The sequence below is a fragment of the Urocitellus parryii genome, chromosome 5, assembly GCF_045843805.1.
Source record: "Urocitellus parryii isolate mUroPar1 chromosome 5, mUroPar1.hap1, whole genome shotgun sequence".
Lineage (NCBI taxonomy): Eukaryota > Metazoa > Chordata > Mammalia > Rodentia > Sciuridae > Urocitellus > Urocitellus parryii.
In genome coordinates, this window is record NC_135535.1 from 94,889,562 (window position 1) to 94,911,724 (window position 22,163).

Below are 22,163 nucleotides of genomic sequence, written 5' to 3' on the forward strand. Positions count from 1 at the left end.
AAAAAGGGCTTTCAGTTCATTATACTTTAATGAACAAACTGGAAATGCATAAAGAAGGGATTATCAAATATGAAACCATCATACCAAAACAGAAGTATCTTAGTTTCAAAGTAATTGTGCAACTAAGTGCACAACCATTAATCCATGCAATGCAGAGATCTGCTGTGGTTGGTGTCAACCTCAACCCACTCAGCAAGCTTTGTGTACATGAGAAATAACCAGGGCTTCAAAGAAAATCATTGCCGAAGTGGGGAAATGCTGGAGCACTGTGCAACAGAAAACTCTAAAGTGTGTCATATACTGTTGGTGGGACTGCAAATTGATACAGCCAATATGGAAGGCAGTATGGATAGTTCTTGGAAAATTGAGAAGGGGACTACCATTTGAACCAGCTGTCTCTCTCCTCAGTCCATACCCAAAGGACTTAAAAACAGCATACTACAGGGACACAGCCATATCAAGGTTTATAGCAGCACAATTCACAATAGCTAAACCTAGATTCCCTTCAGTAGATGAATGGATAAAAAAAAATGTGGCAAATATACACAATGGAATATTACTCAGCAATAAAAGAGAATAAAATCATGGCATTTGCAGGTAAATCAGTAGAGTTAGAGAAGATAATGTTAAATGAAGTTAGCCAATCCCAAAAAACCAAATGCCAGATGTTTTCTCTGATATAAGGAGGCTGATTCATAGTGGGGTAGGGAGGGGGTGAATGGGAGGAATAGGCAAACTGTATTTAGGGCAGAGGGGTGGGAGGGGAAAGGAGGAGGCATGGGGTTAGAAATGATGGTGGAAAGTGATGGACATTATTATCCAAAGTACATGTATGAAGACATGAATTGGTGTGAATATACTTTATATACAACCAGAGATATGAAAAATTATGCTCTAGATGTGTAATAAGAATTGTAATGCAGTCCACTGTCATATATAAATTTTTAAAAAGTAATTAAAAAAAAGAAAACTCTAGAGTGTGAAGAAATACTTACCTCCAGAATACTATATCATTACACATATCTGTACACACACATACACACACACTCGTTCTTTAAATCCAAAACACAGACATATAAGGAACCTCACTGGAATGAGGCTGCAGGGATGTTCATGTGATAATGCTGCCTTCTCCTTGATTCATTGCCGATTTTGTCATCCTAATTCTTCCTCATGCCATCTTTGAAAGCTCAGTCCCGCCCTGTATCCAGACTGCCTCACATGCAGCTTCATGTAGGTGCCTCAGGGGGACCCAGAGCAGAGTGCCCTCATGGAAATGCTGGATCTTCAGTTGCTATTCCTCTCATTCTGGAACTTGGGCTCAGACTTATCTAAACCAAGTCTTCCTAGAAATGTAATTTTCAGTACCTTCAACCCTATGTCTTGAAAATTTTAAACGTTTCATCCTCCGCTAAAAATTGATGGTCTTGGTACTATAGCTCACTTCTAATTATCATTCTCTCAGTAATTAACCTCATTAATTACATCCCCTTTGCAAAATAAAGCCTTTTGCCTGCATCTCCTCCCAACTGCAAAGCCCTTGTTACCTAGGGGCTGGACCTTAACATTGCATAGATCTGGGTTCCTGCAAGCTGGGATCATACCTGGTTGGCTACTGCTGCATCCCCAGGGCCTCGCACAGAGCTCATGCTTTGCAAATACATTATTAAAAACTGCATAAATGAATGGCACTGTGGTTTGAATATGTCCCCCCAACATTAATGTGTCAGACACTTCATCCCCAAATGTATATGCTAATGGTATTTGAAGGTGGATCCTTTGGGAGATGATTACAATGAAATGAGGTCAGGAGGATGGGATCCCTATGATGGCATTTGTGGCTTTATAAGAAGAGGAACAGAATCCAGAGTTAGCATAATCACTCTAAGATAACAAGAAGGCCCTCACCAGGTGCTGGCATCATGTTCTTGGATGTCTCAGCCTCCAGAACCATTAGCTACCTAAATCTCTATTCTTTCTAAATTACTCAATCTAAGGTATTCAATTATATCCTTGGGAAACAAGTCAAAACTTATGGCTATCCATCTCTTAGTATTCTCAAATCACTCTGCTCTACCCCAGTTATGAGATTACATTGGATCTTCTAGCACCCACTGGGCCTCCAGAGCTGTGGACAAATCAGTCATAGCCCTTGGACATTTGCCAATCTGTGAGCCTGGGACTCAGAACCTCTTATGGGCCACTAAGAATTCTGTCCGATCTTTCCCAGAAAGAGTGGATTTCCTGGGCTGATGAGTCATGTCCAGTTATTGAAATTTGAAAACATTCATTCATTCGTTCATTCAACACTTTTTTAAAAGATTATTTTAGATGTCGATGGACCTTTATTTTACACATTTATTTATATTTGGTGCTGAGAATCGAACTCAGTGCCCTGCACCTGCTAGGCAAGTGCTCCACCACAGAGCCACAACTCCTCATTCCACACTTTTTGAATGCCAACTGTTGCATGCAGAGTCTGTGCAGCATAAGTTGTTCTGTCAACATGTGGAAGAGGACGGTCACAGTTTATAATAAATAGAAAATAACTGAGGGAGCTTTGCTCATTTTCATAAGGGTGTTGAAGGTAAATGAGGGGTGACAGGTTAAAACACAAATAACTTTAAACTGTTCTGTCTACCAAACTGTGGGGTTTCTATCAGATCACTTTCCTGTGAATAACAAAAATATCTGGCAGTAAAACAACCCTATAAAATTGACACAGATCTAAAGAACTTCAACAAGATCCAAATAAGAACTGAGAGGACATGCCAAGCCTAGGGCCATGGAAAAAGATACAGTTCCTCTCTGGACAAGGCCCTCTAATGACGACTTTGAGCCATGCTCTGAAAGTAGTTTTAGAAAATTTGTCTGGGGTGTCTAGAATTTTTTTTCAGGGGGAAAAGGTATTGAGGATTGAACTCAGGGGCACTAAACCACTGAACTACATCCTCAGCCCTATTTTTATTATATTTAGAGACAAGTCTCACTGAGTTGCTGAGAGCCTCACTTTAGCTGAGGCTGGCTTTGAACTCATGATCCTCCTCCTGAGCCCCTGGGATAACAGGCATGCACCACCGCGCCTGGCCTAGAATTTAATCTAGAAAACATTTCCAGAAAATTAGAAAACTTATTCTTAAATAGCTACTTATAAATAAATAAATAAAAATTTGTTCTCACTTTGTTGGCTACCCCATGAGTTGTGGGTCTTCGAGTACCTAGCAGAGCATAAAGAGCACACTTTGAGCAACTGATAGTGCAAGTGGCATTAAGAATCTTAGGAAACTGAGGAGCAGGTTAAGTAGCTTGCCCAAGGTCAAACATAAAGGAAAAAGGAAAGCCAGAAAATTGAACCACAAATTCTTTCTCAGGAGTTCATGCTTGATTCCCCAACCTGCTTCTGAAATAGTTTGGTCCATGGGCCACTCTGGTGTTTTGTAGATTATTTCAATTTCATTGCAACACAACCTTGAAACATTGGTGTTTACCATCTTCCACTTTTACTCACAGAGAAAATGAGAAAGAAAACTAATATGGCTTGTTCAAATTCACAAAAGCTAGAAAGTAAAGAGGCAAAATTCTAACAGGTCTGTACAGATTAAGAGTCTATATCCTTTTACCCATCAAGATAGCACAGATTGCATTTTGAAGAATTCAGTATCATCAAGCAAATGACAAGTGAGTGTACCTCAACTGTAAGTTAGCTAATACCAAACTATCACATAGGAACCTTAATGAGAGTCTTGAAGGCAAAAGATGGGTTTTAATGATGCTAAATATTGTCAGAAAACATTTGCTTTTATTTTAATTCAAAAAATGTATACATACATAACATACATTGGACCTTTTCCCACCCCAGTTGGCTCTTCCTCTCTGCCTTCCTCTGGTTCTTTTTCCCTTTTAAACTTTGGACAAAGGAGTGTTATGAAAAGGTTACAAAAGTTTCTGCTGCCCTCTAGTGGTCTTATTCTGGAAGTGGTGGTCACACGAGGGAAATTAAAATCTTTAAGACAATAATAAAAAGGGGGTGGTGGAGCAGTTTGTAATCCCAAACCTCAGGAGGCTGTGGCAGGAGAATTGAGAGTTCAAAGCCAAACCGAGAAGGCTGCATTGTGGCTAAGTGGTAGAGCCCTCACTTAGCATATGTGAGCCTCAGCACCACATAAAAATAAAATAAAATTATTGTGTCCATCTACAACTAAAAATATTTTTAAAAAAACAAAACCAGCCTCAGCAATTTAGCAAAGCCCTAAGCAACTTAGCAAGACCTGAGAGATTAAGTAGCTCATCCAAGGTTGACTATTAAGGAAGCAGGCGAGTCAGGAATTGAGCAGAGGTATCTTTCTCAGGAGTCCACGTTCTCCTTACTATCTGATTTACTTAGAGACATTACAGTCCATGGGTTCCACTGTGCTATTACATTGCCTGATAACACTTACATGATGGTATGCTGTAGTTCAAACATAAATAAGTATGAAATTATGTGGGAGCATGTTTACATTGAAATAGTAAGAGAGAAAACAGTAGGACAAACTGTATACTTACCATTTCAGTTCAGGAGTGTGAGTGTGAGTGTGTGTATGTGTGTGTATATACAATCAAAATTTAAATTTCTCCATGTAAGGGTTTATAGATGATTTTTGTTTTTTCTTTTATGCTTTTTTAAATATTCTGAACTTTTGTTAATGAGACAGAACTGCTATGATTATCAGAAAATATACTAAAAAATACTTAGGTTGCTGGAAAAAAAAAATCAATACCAGAATTTTCAAAAATAGGATTTATCCCTCTCAACATATAGTGAAGCACCATACACTCTCAGTGAAATAAAACTATTATTGCTTTATATAATAGTTTCAACTCTATAAAGTTAAGGAAACTGAGGATCAGCACAGATCACTCATTTTAAATTAGTTCAGCCAGCATTTGGAGAACTAGACTCATAATACAAATTTTCAAGTTCTATAATAATTTTTTGATAATTCAAGTTCTCTCCATAACACCTCAATATTCTGAAGTAACATTTAATAATGAAGAATTTTGAAAGTCCAAATAGAGGTGTAATGTTTAATTTGAATTGTCAAATTAAGAGATGCTAAAGGGCTGGGGTTGTAGCTCGGTGGTAGAGTGTGAGGCACTGGATTTGATTCTCATCACCACATATAAATAAATAAAATAAAGGTCCACTGACAACTAAAAAATATTTAAAAAAAAAAAAGAGATGCCGAAGATTAAAAGGCTTCTGGGTGTGTCAATGAGGACGTGTCAAGGAATGACTGGCGTGTGAGATAGCCAACTGAAGTGGAGGCCCTCCTTAAGCATGGGCAGCACCATTCAGTAGGTTGGAGGCTCGGGTGGAATAAAAGTTGGAAGAACAAGGAAGCAGCAGCAGATGCAAACCCATTCTTCTTGAACAGGTTCTTGATTGCTGCTGGGATCTCCTGAGGTCATCAGACTCTCCTTCATTCTTTCCAAGCAGACTCTGCTAGTGATTCTCCAGGGAGTTTCCAGAAGCCTTCAGTCCTGGACTGGTCCCTGTTGTTCTGAGGCTTCTGCATCATGGACTATGCAGCTAATGGTTCTTCCAGCTCTCCAGCCTGCAGACAGCCATTGTGGACTACCCAGCTTCTGGTTGTGTAAGCCAATCTAATAAATTCCTTTTTTATAATCATACCTCCTGTTAGTTCTGTTCCTCTAGAGAAAACTGACTAAAACAGGAAATTTTCATACATGGCTAGTGGGGACCATCAAATCCAAACAATATGTATTCCTTTGATTTATGGTCATTGTTACGGAGCTGGGGCCTTCCAAGAAACTGAGGCAGCATGAAGACCCCCTCTTCAAACCCCGATTCTTGAGATCAAGTCAGAAAGATTTCCAACATGTTGCCCAGAATCACAGGAATGAGTTTACTAAAGGGATGGGGGAAGGGAAAGAGAACATTCTCAAGGGAGAAAGTGGGTCCTCTCAGAGAAGAGAGACACAGCATGCCTCTCCTGCACTCCAGTTTTATTGGAGATCCCAGAGAATTTCCAGAGAGTCCTACCCAGATCCACCTCTTGAGTTTTGGCTCTCAGCAGGGTGATATCAGACTTTCAAGTCCCCACGGTCATGGCAACTCTAAGTCATCTTGGCTCATGCTGACCAGTTCCAGTTGGATTCTTAACCATACTATTTTTTACAGTTTTTGTGGTTAGAAGGAACTATCCTCATTTCCCAGAGTTTCGGGATCTGGTCACAAAACTCTCCTGGATTGCTCCCACTGACATTATCTTGGGTCTGCATTTCTTTTGCAGTTAACAGGTAGTTTCCAGAGAAATGTGACCCCGTCCACTAAGGCCAGGCAGGGCTGCAGGTAAATCTCTTCCTGGAAAAGAAAGCATGTGGGGGGTCTGCACAGTGGGCCCATTTTATAGAGTTATTCTTTTATCCTCAGGTTCCTATCATTCACATCTGTCTGTCCCCTAACATCTCTAGAACGGGGTCTTAAAAATTGTGAGAAACGCACAAAGATTTTTGTTCAAAATATATTCACAAATTGTTGATTATAATAGCACAAAGTTGAAAACTAGCCAGATATGTTTGTCAAAAAAAAACTGGAAGAAGTAATGATAATTGATTTTATTTATTGAGAAATCTATAAATGCCAGATACTGACTGGAAAGTTATGAACATACCACTTCAGTGAGGGAGATACTGTCATCATCACCATCTAACACAAAAAGCAGTTGGGAGATTAACTGAGAGGTTAAGTAACTTGTCCAAGGTTGAATATTAAGGAAGCAGATGAGTCAGGAATTGAACAGAGGTATCTTTCTCAGGAGTCCATGTTCTCCTCACTAACTGATTTGCTTAGAGACACTACAGTCCATAGGTCCACTGTGTTATTACATTGCATGGTAGCACTTTTGGAATGTTGTAGTTCAATCATAAATAAGTATGAAATTATGTGGGAACATGTTTACATTGAAATAGTAAGAGAGAAAACAGCCAAACTATATACTGTACCATTTCAGTTCAGGAGTGTGAGCGTGCATGTGTGTGTGTGTGTGTGTGTGGTGTGTATACAATCAAAATTTAAATTTCTCCATGTGAGGGGTTATAGATGATTTTTGTTTTTTCTTTTATGCTTTTTTAAACATTCTGAACTTTTGTTAATGAGACAGAACTGCTATGATTGTCAGAAAATATACTAAAAAATACTTAGGTTGCTGGAAAAAAAAAATCAATACCAAAATTTCCAAGAACAGGATTTATCCCTCTCAACAGATAGTGAATTGGGAAGTATAAGTGGCAAATATCCACAAGAAAAACCACTGTCTGGAGGAGTTAGGAATAGATGAAGGAAGGATATTCAACGCCTGAAAGCACTGACCGCATGTCTGAGCTAGATTAGCTTTACACACTGAATTCTACCTTTGATTTTTGCCAGCTAGACCCAGGCAGTTTTCTGACCATCATTAGGATTCACTGTAGATTGAAATAGAGTTAATTGAAGACCTGATGTTTTTAGAAGAAAAAACAGGAAAAGCTATGGATCCCAAAATCTACAATCTCTGGATTGGGGTGTTTCAGTGTACCGAAGAAAAGCTGTGAAAAGAGCCTTCTTTGTGACAATAAAAGGCATCCCAGGCAGGGTCTATCAGCAGCAGCAGATGAGCCTGACAGAGGCCCACCTTGTATGGCTGGGCCCAGCCACCCTGCACATGCCAATCTTGTTATTCACAATGGGAGCCTGGGACTCAAGATAATGCTATTTGGCCCCACATCCAGTACAAAGAATGCCTTTTCCTGCTCTTCTGGGAAATTTGAGGCAGAACTGCAGAACCTGACCCTTAACACGTCTTTGGCATTCCCCTGAATACAGAATAGATTAAGGATTTTTTTTTTTTAATGAAACTAACTTGAGTTCTCTGGAAACCCTTATTTGGCACACACATCTGGCTGTTTCACAGAAATTTCAACTTTGCAAAAAACGCTGGAATTGATTTCTCGTCACAGGAAAGCTGTTAGTTGTTGTTGATCAACAGAAGTCTTAGCACAGACAGGAGCAGAGAAGTTTCCTGTTGAGACTTATTCAAAGAAAACCCCAAAGGAGAACTCAGAGAACTCATTTGGGGATGAAGCTGCCAGTGCAAAAGGGTACTATTTACACACATCTACTGATCAACAGATGCAAGAGGATTTTTCTCCGGACTCCTGTGGCTCCTGGGATGGGGATCTGGCTCCAAGGAGTGCAGCTGCCACTCCTGCTGCTGCTCTGTGGTCTGCAGACACACACCGGGAGTGCTGAGGTATGGAGCTCTTGAGGAGGTGACCTCTCTAAGGTCAGTGTTCCAATAGGACATTCACCTGGAGGCAAACTCTAAATGACCCAAACCTTGGGCACTTGGGATCTAATTTCATACAAACATTTTTAGCAAATGATGATAGTGAAGACTATTGAAAATAATTATTAAAAAATAAAAATTCCTTATAGTTGATAAGTTGGGCATTATGGAAGCTAGTAGTATCACGGTGTTATTTCTTAATTCTCCACCATAATTAAAATACTGCTTCCATAGGACAAATAATGCAAAACCAACCAAATCTTTATGGGTTTAAACTGTATCCTACAGACCAACTTATTTATAAGTGTTCTAACTTGAAGACCTATATGTTGAAAATAACCTCATGTTAAAAGATGACATAGTACATATTTGAAATCTACTTTTGAAATTTATCAGATCTGACAGAACATGATACTATTGGTTTGGCTTGGCTTGGCTTAAATAGATTCTGTAAATTTATTTGGAAATCTGCTCTAAAGAGTTATTGGTTAAAATCATTTAACCAGTCTGAAAATTGTGTTCTAGTTTATACAACTAGAACATAAATCACATAGCAAAGGTACCAAATGATGTTTTTGAGTTCCAGTCCCAACAGCCTTGACATCAGATAGAGTCTTCCAATAAGTAGTATTTATTAGAAAAGCATCATGGCTTTGCAAAGAAAGAAGCATCGATTTACATTTTGATAATTCATACAGGACCCTAAATTATAAACTAATGATATTTAATGAACCTCCATTCAAATCTCTAACTTCAGTTTGCACACACTAGATATCAATAAGTTTAATGTTCAATTGGCTACCCATTAAAAAAGAAAGCCTTTTCCCACTCCTGGAGTGGGAAATAGGAGAGACAAACTACTTCACTGTCAACATTAGGAAGAATAACTGGGAACACACAGTTGGGCTCTGCTCCCTTCCTCCTATTGAGAATGAGTTAGTCTGATAGCAAAGGGCATGAGTTCTGACCTCATCAACAACAAGAATCTTACCTGGGAGGCCTCGGTCCACTACTGCCTGTAACTGAGTGGGCAAGCCTGAATCCTTCTTGAATTTACTCTTCAGAAGAAGCCCACTTGCCATCACACCTACAGATGTGTGCTTCCACATGGACTTATTCAGTAAAAAGAAAGATAATTTGACCTTGATTATTTTTACCTCATTTTATTTTATTTTATTTTATTTCAGAATCCGGGTAATAACAGGGTTGTTATTACTGGACTGTCCCATAAAGAAATCAACATCACTCATCACTTAAGACATTTATTCAATAAAATTCAAAGATTTAATATAGGTTTAGGCATTCATAAAAGAGATGTTCCTTATAACATGCATTAAAGAATACAAAGGGTGAGGAGAGGAGAGGAAACAGAAAGTATAATGAAACGATAAGGTTGAATAATTTTTCTTCCAAGTTAGATTCTGTAAATTTATTTGGAAATCTGCTCTAAAGAGTTAAAAACTCTATTGTTTCAGTTCTACAAAAAGGGTTATTTCCTCCCAGTGAATTTTTTCACCTTTCAATAATATTTATGAAACTAAATTCAATTGTTGGCACAGATCACTGGTATAGAAATGATGCAGGGATCATTACACTGGATGCAGTATAATGATATTGAATAAAATTTATTTCAGCAAATATTGGTTTTGAGAAGATTTGGCTTTATAAAGTATAGTAAATCTGATTTGAATAATTAAAATCAAGGTGTTGTTTGTTTGTTTGTTTTTTTTTACATTTATAGGTTGCAGCTGAAATTGCCTTTGATTTGGCACCAGATTCCTTTGATGATCAGTACCAAGGCTGTAGTGAACAGGTCTTGAAGGAGCTAAGTCAAGGAGATTATTTCAGAAAGGAACTAGATGCCCATAAGAATTACTCCAAGGTGTGGCACAAAGCCCACTTAACCTGGCTGAACCAAGCAAAAGATCTCCCCAAGGACATGACAACAACACATGCTGTGGCTCTCCTGGTTTACACAACGAATAACAATATGCGCTCTGACTTTTCTCATGCCATGGCCACTGCTGCCAGGTCTCCTCAGCAGTACAGACATTCATTCCATTTCAAATACCTACACTACTACCTGACCTCAGCAATCCAGCTGCTGAGGAAAGAGATCCTTGTGAAGAATGGTACCTTGTGTTATGAGGTGCATCATAGCATGAAGGAGGTCAACTTCAAAGCCCACATAGGTGCCACCCTTCGATTTGGCCAATTCATTTTCACCCCCTTCCTGAAAGAAGAGACACAGAAGTTTGGGAATCAAACGCTGTTTACCATATTTACCTGCATGGGTGTACCTGTACAAGACTTCTCCCTCAAGAAGGAAGTCCTAATCCCTCCGTATGAATTTTTTGAAGTGGTAAATACCAGCTACCATCCAAAAGGAAATTGGTTGCGATTGCGGTCTGCTGGAAACCTGAGCACATATAACTGCCAGCTGCTTAAAGGTAATCTTGTTTGAAATTGAACCCACTCTTGTTTTTTTTAAGATAAAAGTTATCTTAAAAGTAAGCTTGATGGGGAGCTCAAAACATGGAAATTGGTAATGATGGAACTGACTGATTAGAGAAGGGCTGCTTTGTAGCTGGTACCCCCAACCCTGACCCCCCACCTCTTTTCTCTTCAACTACCTCTAAAAAAAAAAAAAGAATTCATGCAAAACCACTACATTAGGTACCTCATCCCATGAGGGACATATTCCAAGAGCCCCAATGGATTCCTAAAAACCAAAGATAGTACCAAAGCTTCTCTACTATGCTCTTCTCTAAACAACATACCTATGATAAAATTCAACTTATAAATTAGGCACAGTAAGAGATTAACAACAATAACTAATAAGAGAATAGGAAGATTATAATAATATATAATAAAATTTGTGCACATATGCTTGTTCTCTCTCTCTGAGAGAAATATTTCAAAATATCTTGTGGAACTGTACTCACCCTTCTTGTGATGATGCTAGATGATACAGTGCCTATGTGATAAGATGAAGTGAAGTAAATGATGTGGTCACCCATTAGTCACTAATTACTGTGGAAATGCTGGACAGAGGGATGATTCACATCCTATCAGGGTTAGAGTAAGATGGTACAAGATTTCACCACACTCTTCAGAAAGGAACACAATTCAAAACTTAAAAAATTTTATCTCTGGAATTTTCCACATAAAATTTTCTGACCATGGTTGACTGAGAAAAAAAAATCACATAAAGCAAAACACACACACACACACACACACACACACACACACATAAGGGGAAATTACTTAAATATGTGGAAAATTCTAGACAGTAAAACTTGACTGGGAAAGTTAGCATATAAATTATAGCATTTTTATCTTCTCAAGTTTTTGTGTTTGTTTGTTTTGGTTTTGTCATGGTCATTATAAGGATAAGATGTTCTAAAGCTAGGGCAGGAAGTAAAATTTACTCCCTGATACTCCCTATACAACATTCTCTATTGTGAGAGGAGACCCTGACAAAACAGAATGGATAAAGCAACATAATTAGCCTGAGAGGATTTTTAGTTTGAGAAAATGAAACATGAACAAAATTATACACTTGGAAATACTACGTGATGCACAAGATGTTGAGCAAAGGATTGTGGCTGCTCCACACCAGGTCTCTGGGGAAACTGAGGAAGGTTTCTCAACAGAGGACCACATGGAACTCACAGTGGAAATGGTGGTTTTTAATGAAAGAAAAGAAATATCATTTCAAGTAGAGAACAGCATATGCCAAATCCCAGGGATTTCAGACAGCCCAGTGTCTTTAGGGAATCTCTGAAATTCCAGGTGGCTAGGGTGTAGGATGTGTAGGATAGAGGAGGCAGGCAGGAAAAAGGGAAAGGGGGTTTACTGGGCAGGAGAGTTCTGACTTGGCCTGATTGTACAATGCCACAGACTCTTAAAACATCATGCTTTAGGTAATAAGAAGTCACTAGAAGTTAAAGAAGCGGAACATCAATAGATCAATATTTCAGGAAGATCTGTGATGATATTATAAAAAATGACCCAAAGCAAGAGAAATTAGAACTATCACAATATAAAAAAAAAAATAGTTAAGTGTTAGAGTCTGTAAACAAGTCAGGATGGCGCCTGGCGTTTTGCCAGAGGGAGTGGTTTGTGAAGTAACACCAGTAAGCCATTAAGTGTGGAGATTCCTTATTGGTTGACTGCTGTATCTAGTTTATGCTAATTAAGATAAGCTGTGTGTAATGTATATATACCCCTCCTGTCCTACAATAAAGGGCTCCCACTCCTGCTATATCAATGTACACAAGTTGCTCGTCAACCCCCAGTTATTTTGCTGCAGCGAGACTGAGGCAGTTAAGCTCTTGTAGAAAAATGTGGCTGAATTCATTCACACTCATAATTAATGGCAACCCAACTGCAGAATCTGCCTTTGAAATATTCTCTCAAATCTCTCTCAACTCCATCATTATTGTTACTGTTTATAATTTCAGCTCAGCATTTCTCAACAACTTAAGGCCATAGTGTTGCAAAGTCTTTAGAAAGGCATCCACACCAAGGTCTAGAGCCTGCTCACTCTGGCTTATCTCTATCTATAAACACAGACCAGGGAGAGGCAAACTGCCAATACTTTTATCTCTTCTCTCCTTGGCAGCATCAGCAATACCAATGAAATGAGTATCTACCCCACAAACCCAAGAGACTAGGGCTTGTTGAGGATGAAAACCTACAGGAGAATGTGAAGAAAACAGTGAGACCTTGATAATAAATGAGAACATTCATAGTCAGTTTTGATGATTCCTTGGAACTGTACCATGTAGAAAACCACTACATTTTTTTCTTATTGTGAATTTGGTACATATAATTTTTCTACTAGGATAATGAGCACAGCAATATATTCATTTGAAAAAAAATCATAGAATATTGATGTGGGAAGTGGGAAACTGAGGAAGAGGGGTATATCACAGAAATTATAACTCTTGTACTACCATTGTATACATATCAAAGAAAAATATTTCAGAACCACTACCTCAACACCCCAAAAATAATGGTCTTTGTTTTTCTGTGGTGAAACTACCCAGGCTTAGCTGGGATAGCCATATATATTACTAGATTATTTCTTGAGTAGATACTTGAAATCAAAAAACTCACACTTAGGGAATCAGAAATCTTATATTATTCCACAAACTCTGTATGGGCAGGATGTTAACTACATAGATATTTAAGAGCTAGGCATGGAATCCAGGCAGTTTGACCCCAAATCCACCATGTCTGAATATACCACTATACCATTTATTAACACTGTATTTTTCTCAAGGTGCTTAAACTTTAAGTTTTTTTCATCTACATAATGAGCATTATCATAGAACTTTTGTGAAAACAAAATAAAATAAAATGCTAAACTATTTAAAATGCATTTCCTAGCACATAATGAATAGTAAATTAGTGTCAGCTATTAACTTTATTCCTCCAGCACAGAGAGGTCATCAGCCTATTTTTATTGAATAAATGAATGAATAATGATGAATGAACGAATCGTTCTCTTTCATGTCTCTGAGCAAACTGGGTCTTATGTGAAATGGCCATATAACTCAATTGATCAAAAACAATTCCAATATTTGAAGACATAAAGAAGAGGAACTTGAGTCAGTGTGAATGATCTGTAATGTGATCATTTAGAAAGTAAGCAACCGTAAATAAATTTTCCTAGAAATTCATTAGTTAGAAACTTGTACAATCTTGGGAAGAGAACTTGTAAATGGCAGAATAAAAGTATCCCTGGCACCAGGGCATGGTGGCTCATGCCTAGAATCCCAGTAACTCAGGAGATTGAGACAGTAGGAGCTTAAGTTCAAGGCCAGCCTGGACAATTTAGCAAGACCTTGTCAAAGAAAGAAAAGAAAAGAAAGAGAGAGAGAAAGAGAGAGGGGAGGGAGGAAGGAAGAGGGAGGAAAGAAAGAAAGAAAGGGCTTGGGGTGTAGCTCAGTGGTAGAATAGCTCTGGCTTCAATCCCTGTACCGAGAAAAGAAAAAGAAAAAATTTACTACAAGCATATAAACTGAGTAGGGAAGAGACAGAACAGAGGCATCACATAATCAGTCAAGAGCTGAGACTGCCATGTCTTCCCAGCCACCACAGCTGTATCGCTCTAGGATAGAATGAAAGAGGGAGAGGAAAAAGCCCCCATGACAGTGAGGACTTGACTTCTTTGAACTTGACTCAGACAGAAGGTTGTAGAAAAATCTTTGCCGATCACTTTTGCCATCTTACCTACCCAAGCCTCATTTGCCATTGGCTGGTTTTTAGCATAATCACTTTACTTGAGGACAAAAAGACTGTATAGTTTTTAGTTAATCACAATAATATCCACTTATCTCTATGGATTAAAAAAAAAAAAAGATTTTCAGTTGTCCCTGCTGCGTTTTTTCTCAACCAGTCATCTCAGGGCCATCTGAAACGGTCCTTAAGTCATTTCTGTTATTTGATAATATTCTACTTACCCCACCTTCCTGGAGCGGTATTGATTGATCCATACATGAACCCAGCAGGAGGGAGGTGGCGTTTCTTCCTGATCTGAGGGTCCTTCTCTGGGAGAGAGCAAAGTCAGTGGACTCCACGTGGACCTGATGGTCTAGATTGCTGCTGCTGACCTTCACTTCTCCCACTAACTCCAGCCTTCAGAATTCACAGGTGCTGTTCTGAAGCACTGGAGTCTAACTCCTCAGGAGAATTCTCTCAGGAGGCTGTTCCTCATTCTTTCAGGTTTATGTTTTGATCATTCTGTTTTGTTTTCACCAGCAAAATCCATAAACTATGGTATGTTCTGTTTTGGTTTAGATATGAGGTGTCTCCCCAGGAGCTCAAATGTGAGACAAAGTAAGAATGTTGAAAGTGAAATGATTGGGTTATGAGAGCCTTAACCTAATCTGTGGATTAATCCAATGATATGGATTAACTGGGTGGTAACATAGACCTGTAGGTCATGGCTGAAGGAGATAAGACAGTGTGAGTTTGCATTTGGAGTTTAACTCTCTCTCTCTCTGCTTCCTTATTGCTACTGTTCTGAGCTGCTTTCCTCTACCACACCCTTCCACCACAATGTTCTGTTGCATCTTGGGCCTAGAGCTGTGGAGTCAGCCAACCATGAACTGAACCTCGGAAACCATGAGTCAAAATAAGCTTCTCCTTCTCTATGTTGTTCTTGTCAGGTATTTTGGTCACAGTGATAGAAGGCTAAAACATGTCCCCCAAAGCCCTAATAAGCCAGTGGATTATGTTTCCTCTCTTGTTCCCCCTTAATTAGAAAGACATAATACTTGAAAGCCAGCATGAAGATGTTCAAAATTAACCAGCCAGGATACTGTATGGAACTCCCCCAGTGGAGAGAGAAGTATGCTAAAGAGCATAGCTTCCCTGTCCTTGAGTTTATGTCAGACTTGGTCTTGTGCACTTGCAATTCGAGTTCGAAGAGTTCCCAGGAATCTGCTGTCTTCACAGAGTCATGAGGTCAAATCGATGGCATAATACATTCAAGGGAGCAAATGTGCCAAAGAAAAATTGTTTTAGTCATTCTAAACTAACAGCTTTGCCCTGTAATTCTTTCATCACCCTTCAAAGGACCTATACCGGTTACCATAGAAACATGGTTTAGTGCTTATGGGGAGACTCAAAATATGCTAACAGAATGATAATTAGCTATTTGCCCTTAAATACTGCTTCTTTCAGCAACATAATCTGTGCCAAAAATCCGTGGACATACAAATACATGCTCTGTTCTGTATCATTGGATTCACAAAGGAGGGATTTATTTGTTAAAATGGTTCACATAATCAAAATTCTTAACATGTTTTGAAACAAATATAGCCAATTGTTTGTAGTAGCCTAGTTTTACATGTAAATGTTGCCAGTTACTAGCAATGATAACATGGGAAGTGGCTTCATCTCTCTATGCCTCTGGTTTTTTACATGTAAAATAATTTCTGAAATCGACCTATAAAATGCCAGTGAGGAGAAAACGAATTAATATATGTAAAAGTTCTAAGAATAGCATCTGATGGTCAGTGTTTTAGCTACTGTTAGTTTTTTTGTTATTTATTTGGTTAACGTACTATTGTTTCCTTGTCTTCTTTTACTCTGGGCTTCAGTTATCTTTCTTTCCCTGTTTGTGGCATCACACTGACCTTGAAGTAGACTGTCTCAGATGAATGGATGCCAAGAACAAGCAATGAATGAATCTGGAGACCACATGGCATTATAAAGAGTGGATAGATAGGAGCCAGAAAGATCTGGGTATATATTAGTAGCTTTGTGGTATTATGTAAATGACTTGACCCCTGAGCCGGTTTCTTCATTTATAAACTAGAAGCTGTGCTTGCTTTGTGGGAACATTGTGACTGCACTTGGTGCCTGCCCATCCTCTCAAACACAACTGAGAAACTGCAGAAAGTATTTTGCATATAGAAGTGGGATAATGGCTCAAAGCACCAATGTCTGCTTCAGGGAGATTGGCAGTTGAGAATAGAAATAAAAGAGACAGAAGGAATAAAGTTTACTACTTCTTGAGCATCCACTTTTTGCTAGACGGTATTCTGAAAGATTTGCTCTCATTACTCTGCATTTTGACATAGAAAGGCAATTGATAACATGTGCCTCAAACAGCAGATTAATTCGATACACTACATGTCGATTTTACCTTTTTACACTTTTAGAGTTCAAATATTTACTTCTGAAGCATCTGACATAATTCAGATTCAGAGTTCATAAAATCAAAGTTATGATTACCATGCGTTTCCCTCAGATTCTATACCCCAAGGTAGAATTGACCGAAATTAGATTATCACACACCAATAAAATGATACTTTCACAGTAATTTAGCTTACAAAACACTTTCACACATAATATCTGTTTAATTCTCACAACCACCTGTAAGTTGAGCTATTAACCCCACTCTCCAGATGTGAATACTGAGGTTCAGAAAGGTTCAAGTGGCTTGTGTAAAATTATCCATGTAATTTACAAATGGCAAATGTAAGACCCTTTTCCATGTTTTCTCACAAGAATTCCAAGACAATTTTCTCTATAGATTTGTTTCAAGAGATTCATTTGTCCTTCTAAAATCTTTCTTAAATTTTATTGAGAAACTGTTAGTATCAAGTCTATGAACTTTGTTTACATGATTACTCAGTTCATACACACATAAATGTAAAAATACACATTTTTATATGACAACAGTTATCCTTTTTGTATGCAGTGTAATGCTAGTGCTTTCTATTCTAACCTATTTTATTACACTATTAAACATTAATCATTGTGACCTCCTAAAATGATATCATAATTTATTCATGGATCACAACTGCCAATTTGAAAAATATTGTAACAGGGTAATGAGGGCAAAAAAGCTTTGACTAGTAGTCTAGTAAAAAAATGAAAGATAAATACAAAAGTGAAAATAATGTGCACTATCCTCAAATAAAAAAATTTTAGATTGTAATTTGTTTAATCAGATATTTTACATGTATTCTTTCAAATATAGTATTCATGTAAAAAATAAGGTGAGATAAAATAGCCATAAGAGAGGTAGAGAAAAGTATCAAGAGAGTTAGGAAGGAAAACTTAACTTTAACCTGAGAGAAATATTTTTAAAGAGATAATTTAATATCCTAATTATTATAATATATAATTATAATAGTCAGTTATAATAGTCGGTTTTCCATTATTGTAACAAAATGCCAGTGAAAAACAATGTGTAAGGAAGAGAGGTTTATTCTGGCTGACAGTTTCAGAGGTTTCAATCTATGGTTAGTGGTTTTGAACCTGTGACAAGTCAGCATGATGTGGTAGAGGAAAACCATCCCCCTCATGGTCCTCAAGAAGTAAAAGAAAGAAGAAGGAAGGTGCTGGAGTCCCAATATCCCCTTCAAAATCACACCACCCATGACCTAATTTCCTCACTAGGCCCCACTTACTAAAGGTCCCACCACCTCCCAGTAGCTCCACAGGATGGTGACCAGGCCTTTAACATGTGAGCCTTAGGGGAACACTTATCCAGCAGGATTAAAAGTTGGGTTTTTGGGGCTGGAGATATAGCTCAGTCTCATGTGAGACATGCACAAGGCCCTGTGTTTAATCCCTAGCATCACAAAAACAAAAACAAAAAAAGTTGGTTTTTGAAGGATGAATATAATTAAAGAGTAATATCTGTATGTTTGTGTCTTATTTGAACATCATCATAAGAGCAATTATAATTCATTCATTCAATCAGTATTTACTAAGCACTTACTATGTCCTAGGCACTATTCTAGGTCTAGGGAACAAAATAGGCAAAAATTCCTGCCCTTAGGGAATTTACATTCTAGTGTGATTATCCAGACAATAAACAAAATAAGTAAATATGTATTATATTAGTAAGTGGTCTGGTACAGAGAGAAACAAAGCACAGCAAGGGAACAGGCAATCCCCTTGCTGTGGGAGGGAGTCACAATATTCAACTGAGTCATTTGCAAAAGCTTCACAGAGAAGGTGACACACAAAGATTGAAATGAGAGACCTAGTCATATGAATATCTCAGGAAAGCAACATTTCAGGAGAGGAAACAGGAGGTGCAAAGGTCCTGTTATAGCTTAGATATTAGGTGCCCCCCCCAAAAAGTTCATGTGTGAGACAATGCAAGAAATTTTATAAGAGAAATGATTGGGTTGTGAGAGCCTTAACCCAGTCAAGGAAGCAATCCACTGACAGGGATCAACTGAGTGGTAACTGAGGCTATTATGATGCGGCTGGAGGAGGTGGGCACTGGGGGCATACCTTTGGGGTATATATTTGGTGAGCTGAGCTTAGGCTCTCTCTCTGCTTACTGAATGCCATGCTCTCAGCTGCTTTCCTCCACCACAGTCTTCTGCCAAGATGTTCTGCCTCACTGAATCCCTGTGGAAGGGAGTGAGCCTTCTACAAACTGAAACCTCTGAAACCATGAGCCCCAAATAAACTTTTTTGCTGCTGTGACCAGGTCCTTTGGTCACAGAGGCAAAAAAGCTGATTAAAACAGGCCCAAAGTCAGGAGCAATGACAAGAAAGCCAATGAATGAAAGTGAACGAGGGCAGGGCAAATAACCGAGAGTAAAGACAGAGGGATAACATGGGTCCTTGATAGCAGCTTGATAGCAAGCCCAGCATGGTAGCTCATGCCTATAATCCCAGTGGCTCTTGAGTTCAAAGCCAGACTCAGCAAAAGTGAGGCGCTAAGAGACTCAGTGAGACCCTGTCTCTAAATAAAATACAAGACAAGGCTGGGGTTATGGCTCAGTGGTCAAGTGCCCCTGAGTTCAATCTGCGATACCAACCCCCCCCAAAAAAAAGAAGACTTCACACAAATTTAAATCACAATTTAAAACCACTAGACTGGATGAGCTCTCCATGGATGTGTACAAGTAAAGGAAAGAAGATGTCCAAGGACTGAACCTCAGCACACTACAAATTAAAAGTTCAAAATAAGAAATAAGCAAAGAAACCTAAGAGGAATAGCAGCCAGTGAGAAAGGAGAAAATCAATAGAATTACTGTCTCAGGAACAAAGTGAAGAGTAAGAATTGAGAAGGGAGTGGTTAACTAAGATCAGTGTGGCTGATGGTCAGATAGATACAATGAGGACTGAGAATCTAAGCTCCAGGAAAGTCAACAGATGATCTCTTAAATCAGACTTTCTATCCCCAACTGGCTGGGCAACCTAAAGTCAACCTCTTTACCTCTTGACACCTGTTTTATCATCTGCAAAATAAATAGGTTGAATTCTCTTAGAAAAATCTAAGAGAATACTTTTTGAAAAATTAGCTAACTTCAAACATTTTTATTAGAAATTTTTATGTTAATGATTCAAAAAAACTAATGAATCAAAGGAAATATGAACTAGTTTGTTGCTGTTGATTTTAGAAAAAAAAATCCCTGCTACCTAACCCATCTCTAATTTCCATTTTTTTTTTTTTTTTTAACAGATTCCAGCAAGAAGTGCATCCCTGCTCCTATAGTTATTGCTTCTCTCTCCTTTTTGGCCAGTGTTATCATCTCTTCCAAAAGCAGAGTGCAAAGGAATCCTGAGGCTCTTTTTTAAATGTACATTATGTAAATGAAAACTTGTGCTGGTTTTTGCTAATAATGGGAAGTTGTTTACTGGAAAGGATGATACTCTGATGCTTCCGCTGAACCAGAGCATGTTCTTCTCTTGGCTAGTCCTGTTTTGCCTTCCCCATACCCATTTGCCTTTCCCATTCAGAGCACCCTGAAATCCCCTGGGGAATCACTCTGCCCACCTTTCATTTGATGCACAGCTGTTTTGGATCACTGCCTATCAGTTGGACTATCACTCAGATCTTAGCCATTTCAGCATATTTCTTCTTCATGAAAACAGAAGTTTATGTTGGACTAGAAAATAGCAAAAACAAATACCAAATGTCTTCTTTGATATAATGAGAACAACTAAAAACAGAGCAGGGAGGAAGAGCAGGAAGAAAAGATCAACATTAAACAGAGACATGAGATGGGAGGGAAAGGGAGAGAAAAGGGAAATTGCATGGTAATGGAGGGAGACCCTCATTGCTATACAAAATTACACATAAGAGGTTGTGAGGGGAACGGGAAAATAAACAAGGAGAGAAATGAATTACAGTAGATGGGGTAGAGAGAGAAGATGGGAGGGGAGGGGAGGGGGTATAGTAGGGGATAGGAAAGGTAGCAGAATACAACAGTTACTAATATGGCATTATGTAAAAATGTGGATGTGTAACCGATGTGATTCTGCAATCTGTATTTGGGGTAAAATTGGGAGTTCATAATCAACTTGAATCTAATGTATGAAATATGATATGTCAAGAGCTTTGTAATGTTTTGAACAACCAATTAAAAAAAAGAAAATAGCCCAGGGATAGCTTATGAGGTATATCAGGGTACTTTTTAGACACTTGTTTTGGGAGTAGGAGAAGGACCTCTTTTTTGAATGGAGTAAGTATGAGCTTAAAGATGCTAGAAGTTATCTTACCACCAAAGAGGGGACCCCCAACTCCCTGAGAAAGCAGCTAACACAATTAAGGAAGAGCTGAGAAATGAAAAGAAAGTGAGACCAAATGAGAATGTATGACCCTCCAGATTCATCTGGGTCTGAAGCTAAGTACTGAAAGTTTTTTCTTCACATTAAATCCATAAGTAATATTTTGCTTACATAATTTGAATTACATAGTCTATCTCAAACCATTGAAAGAATTCTGATGAATACAGGTTCCCTGCCCTTTTTTAAAATTTAATGATCCTAAATAGGAACAAATCAAAGAAGACTGAATTATGAAGCAAAGGACAAACTCATCATCAAATGGAAAAGCTTGAGCCCCAGAGACCTAACCAAAGTGTGAATTTTCTTCAGAGGTTTTCATCAGAATTCAAAATCAAACTATTTTGGTCTCATATGGGAAGAAACACAGAATCCTGAGCAATAAAAGAGAAAGGTAATGAAATATGTTAGTGAAATGTCATTCATTACCAGTTAACAGGGTGGTAGATACAAGCTCCTAAAATACTTACCAAAAAAAAAAAAGTTAAAAGTTAAATTCATGTTAATTTAAGACTTCACATAAAAGTACATTTATTAGGAAAACATGAGGATATGTGTGGAGGTAAAAGAGAGAATATGAGAGAAGAAATTGATTCCTATGCAAGTACCAAAGATATATGTTTCATTATGTACAAACTACAAGATGCAAAGTCTAAAGCTGGAAATGTTCGCCAAAACTTCCCTCAGGTAGTAGTCAGTTTAGATGGAGACATGGGTGATTGTTTCACCTGAGCTCCAAAGACCCTAGTGTTGGGTCAAATGGAGTAA

At 38.3% G+C, this 22,163-nt stretch overlaps 1 protein-coding gene across 1 annotated transcript; it reads left to right on the top strand.

Annotated features, from left to right (window-relative positions):
* The first annotated feature begins 8,120 nt into the window (after positions 1-8,120).
* On the top strand, positions 8,121-20,796 carry Art4 (ADP-ribosyltransferase 4 (inactive) (Dombrock blood group)). Its single transcript, XM_026414157.2, has 3 exons — positions 8,121-8,294; positions 10,072-10,780; positions 20,290-20,796. Exons 1-3 carry the CDS (start codon positions 8,121-8,123, stop codon positions 20,403-20,405), a joined length of 999 nt encoding a protein of 332 aa, XP_026269942.1. The 3' UTR covers positions 20,406-20,796.
* The last annotated feature ends 1,367 nt before the right edge of the window (positions 20,797-22,163 follow it).

Bases quoted from the DNA above. Each gene is read 5' to 3' on its own strand.
- Art4 (XM_026414157.2), top strand. From the start codon at position 8,121: ATGAAGCTGCCAGTGCAAAAGGGTACTATTTACACACATCTACTGATC. The intron at 8,295-10,071 runs GTATGGAGCTCT...TTACATTTATAG, and splicing joins CACACACCGGGAGTGCTGAG to GTTGCAGCTGAAATTGCCTT. The intron at 10,781-20,289 runs GTAATCTTGTTT...TTTTTTTAACAG, and splicing joins TAACTGCCAGCTGCTTAAAG to ATTCCAGCAAGAAGTGCATC.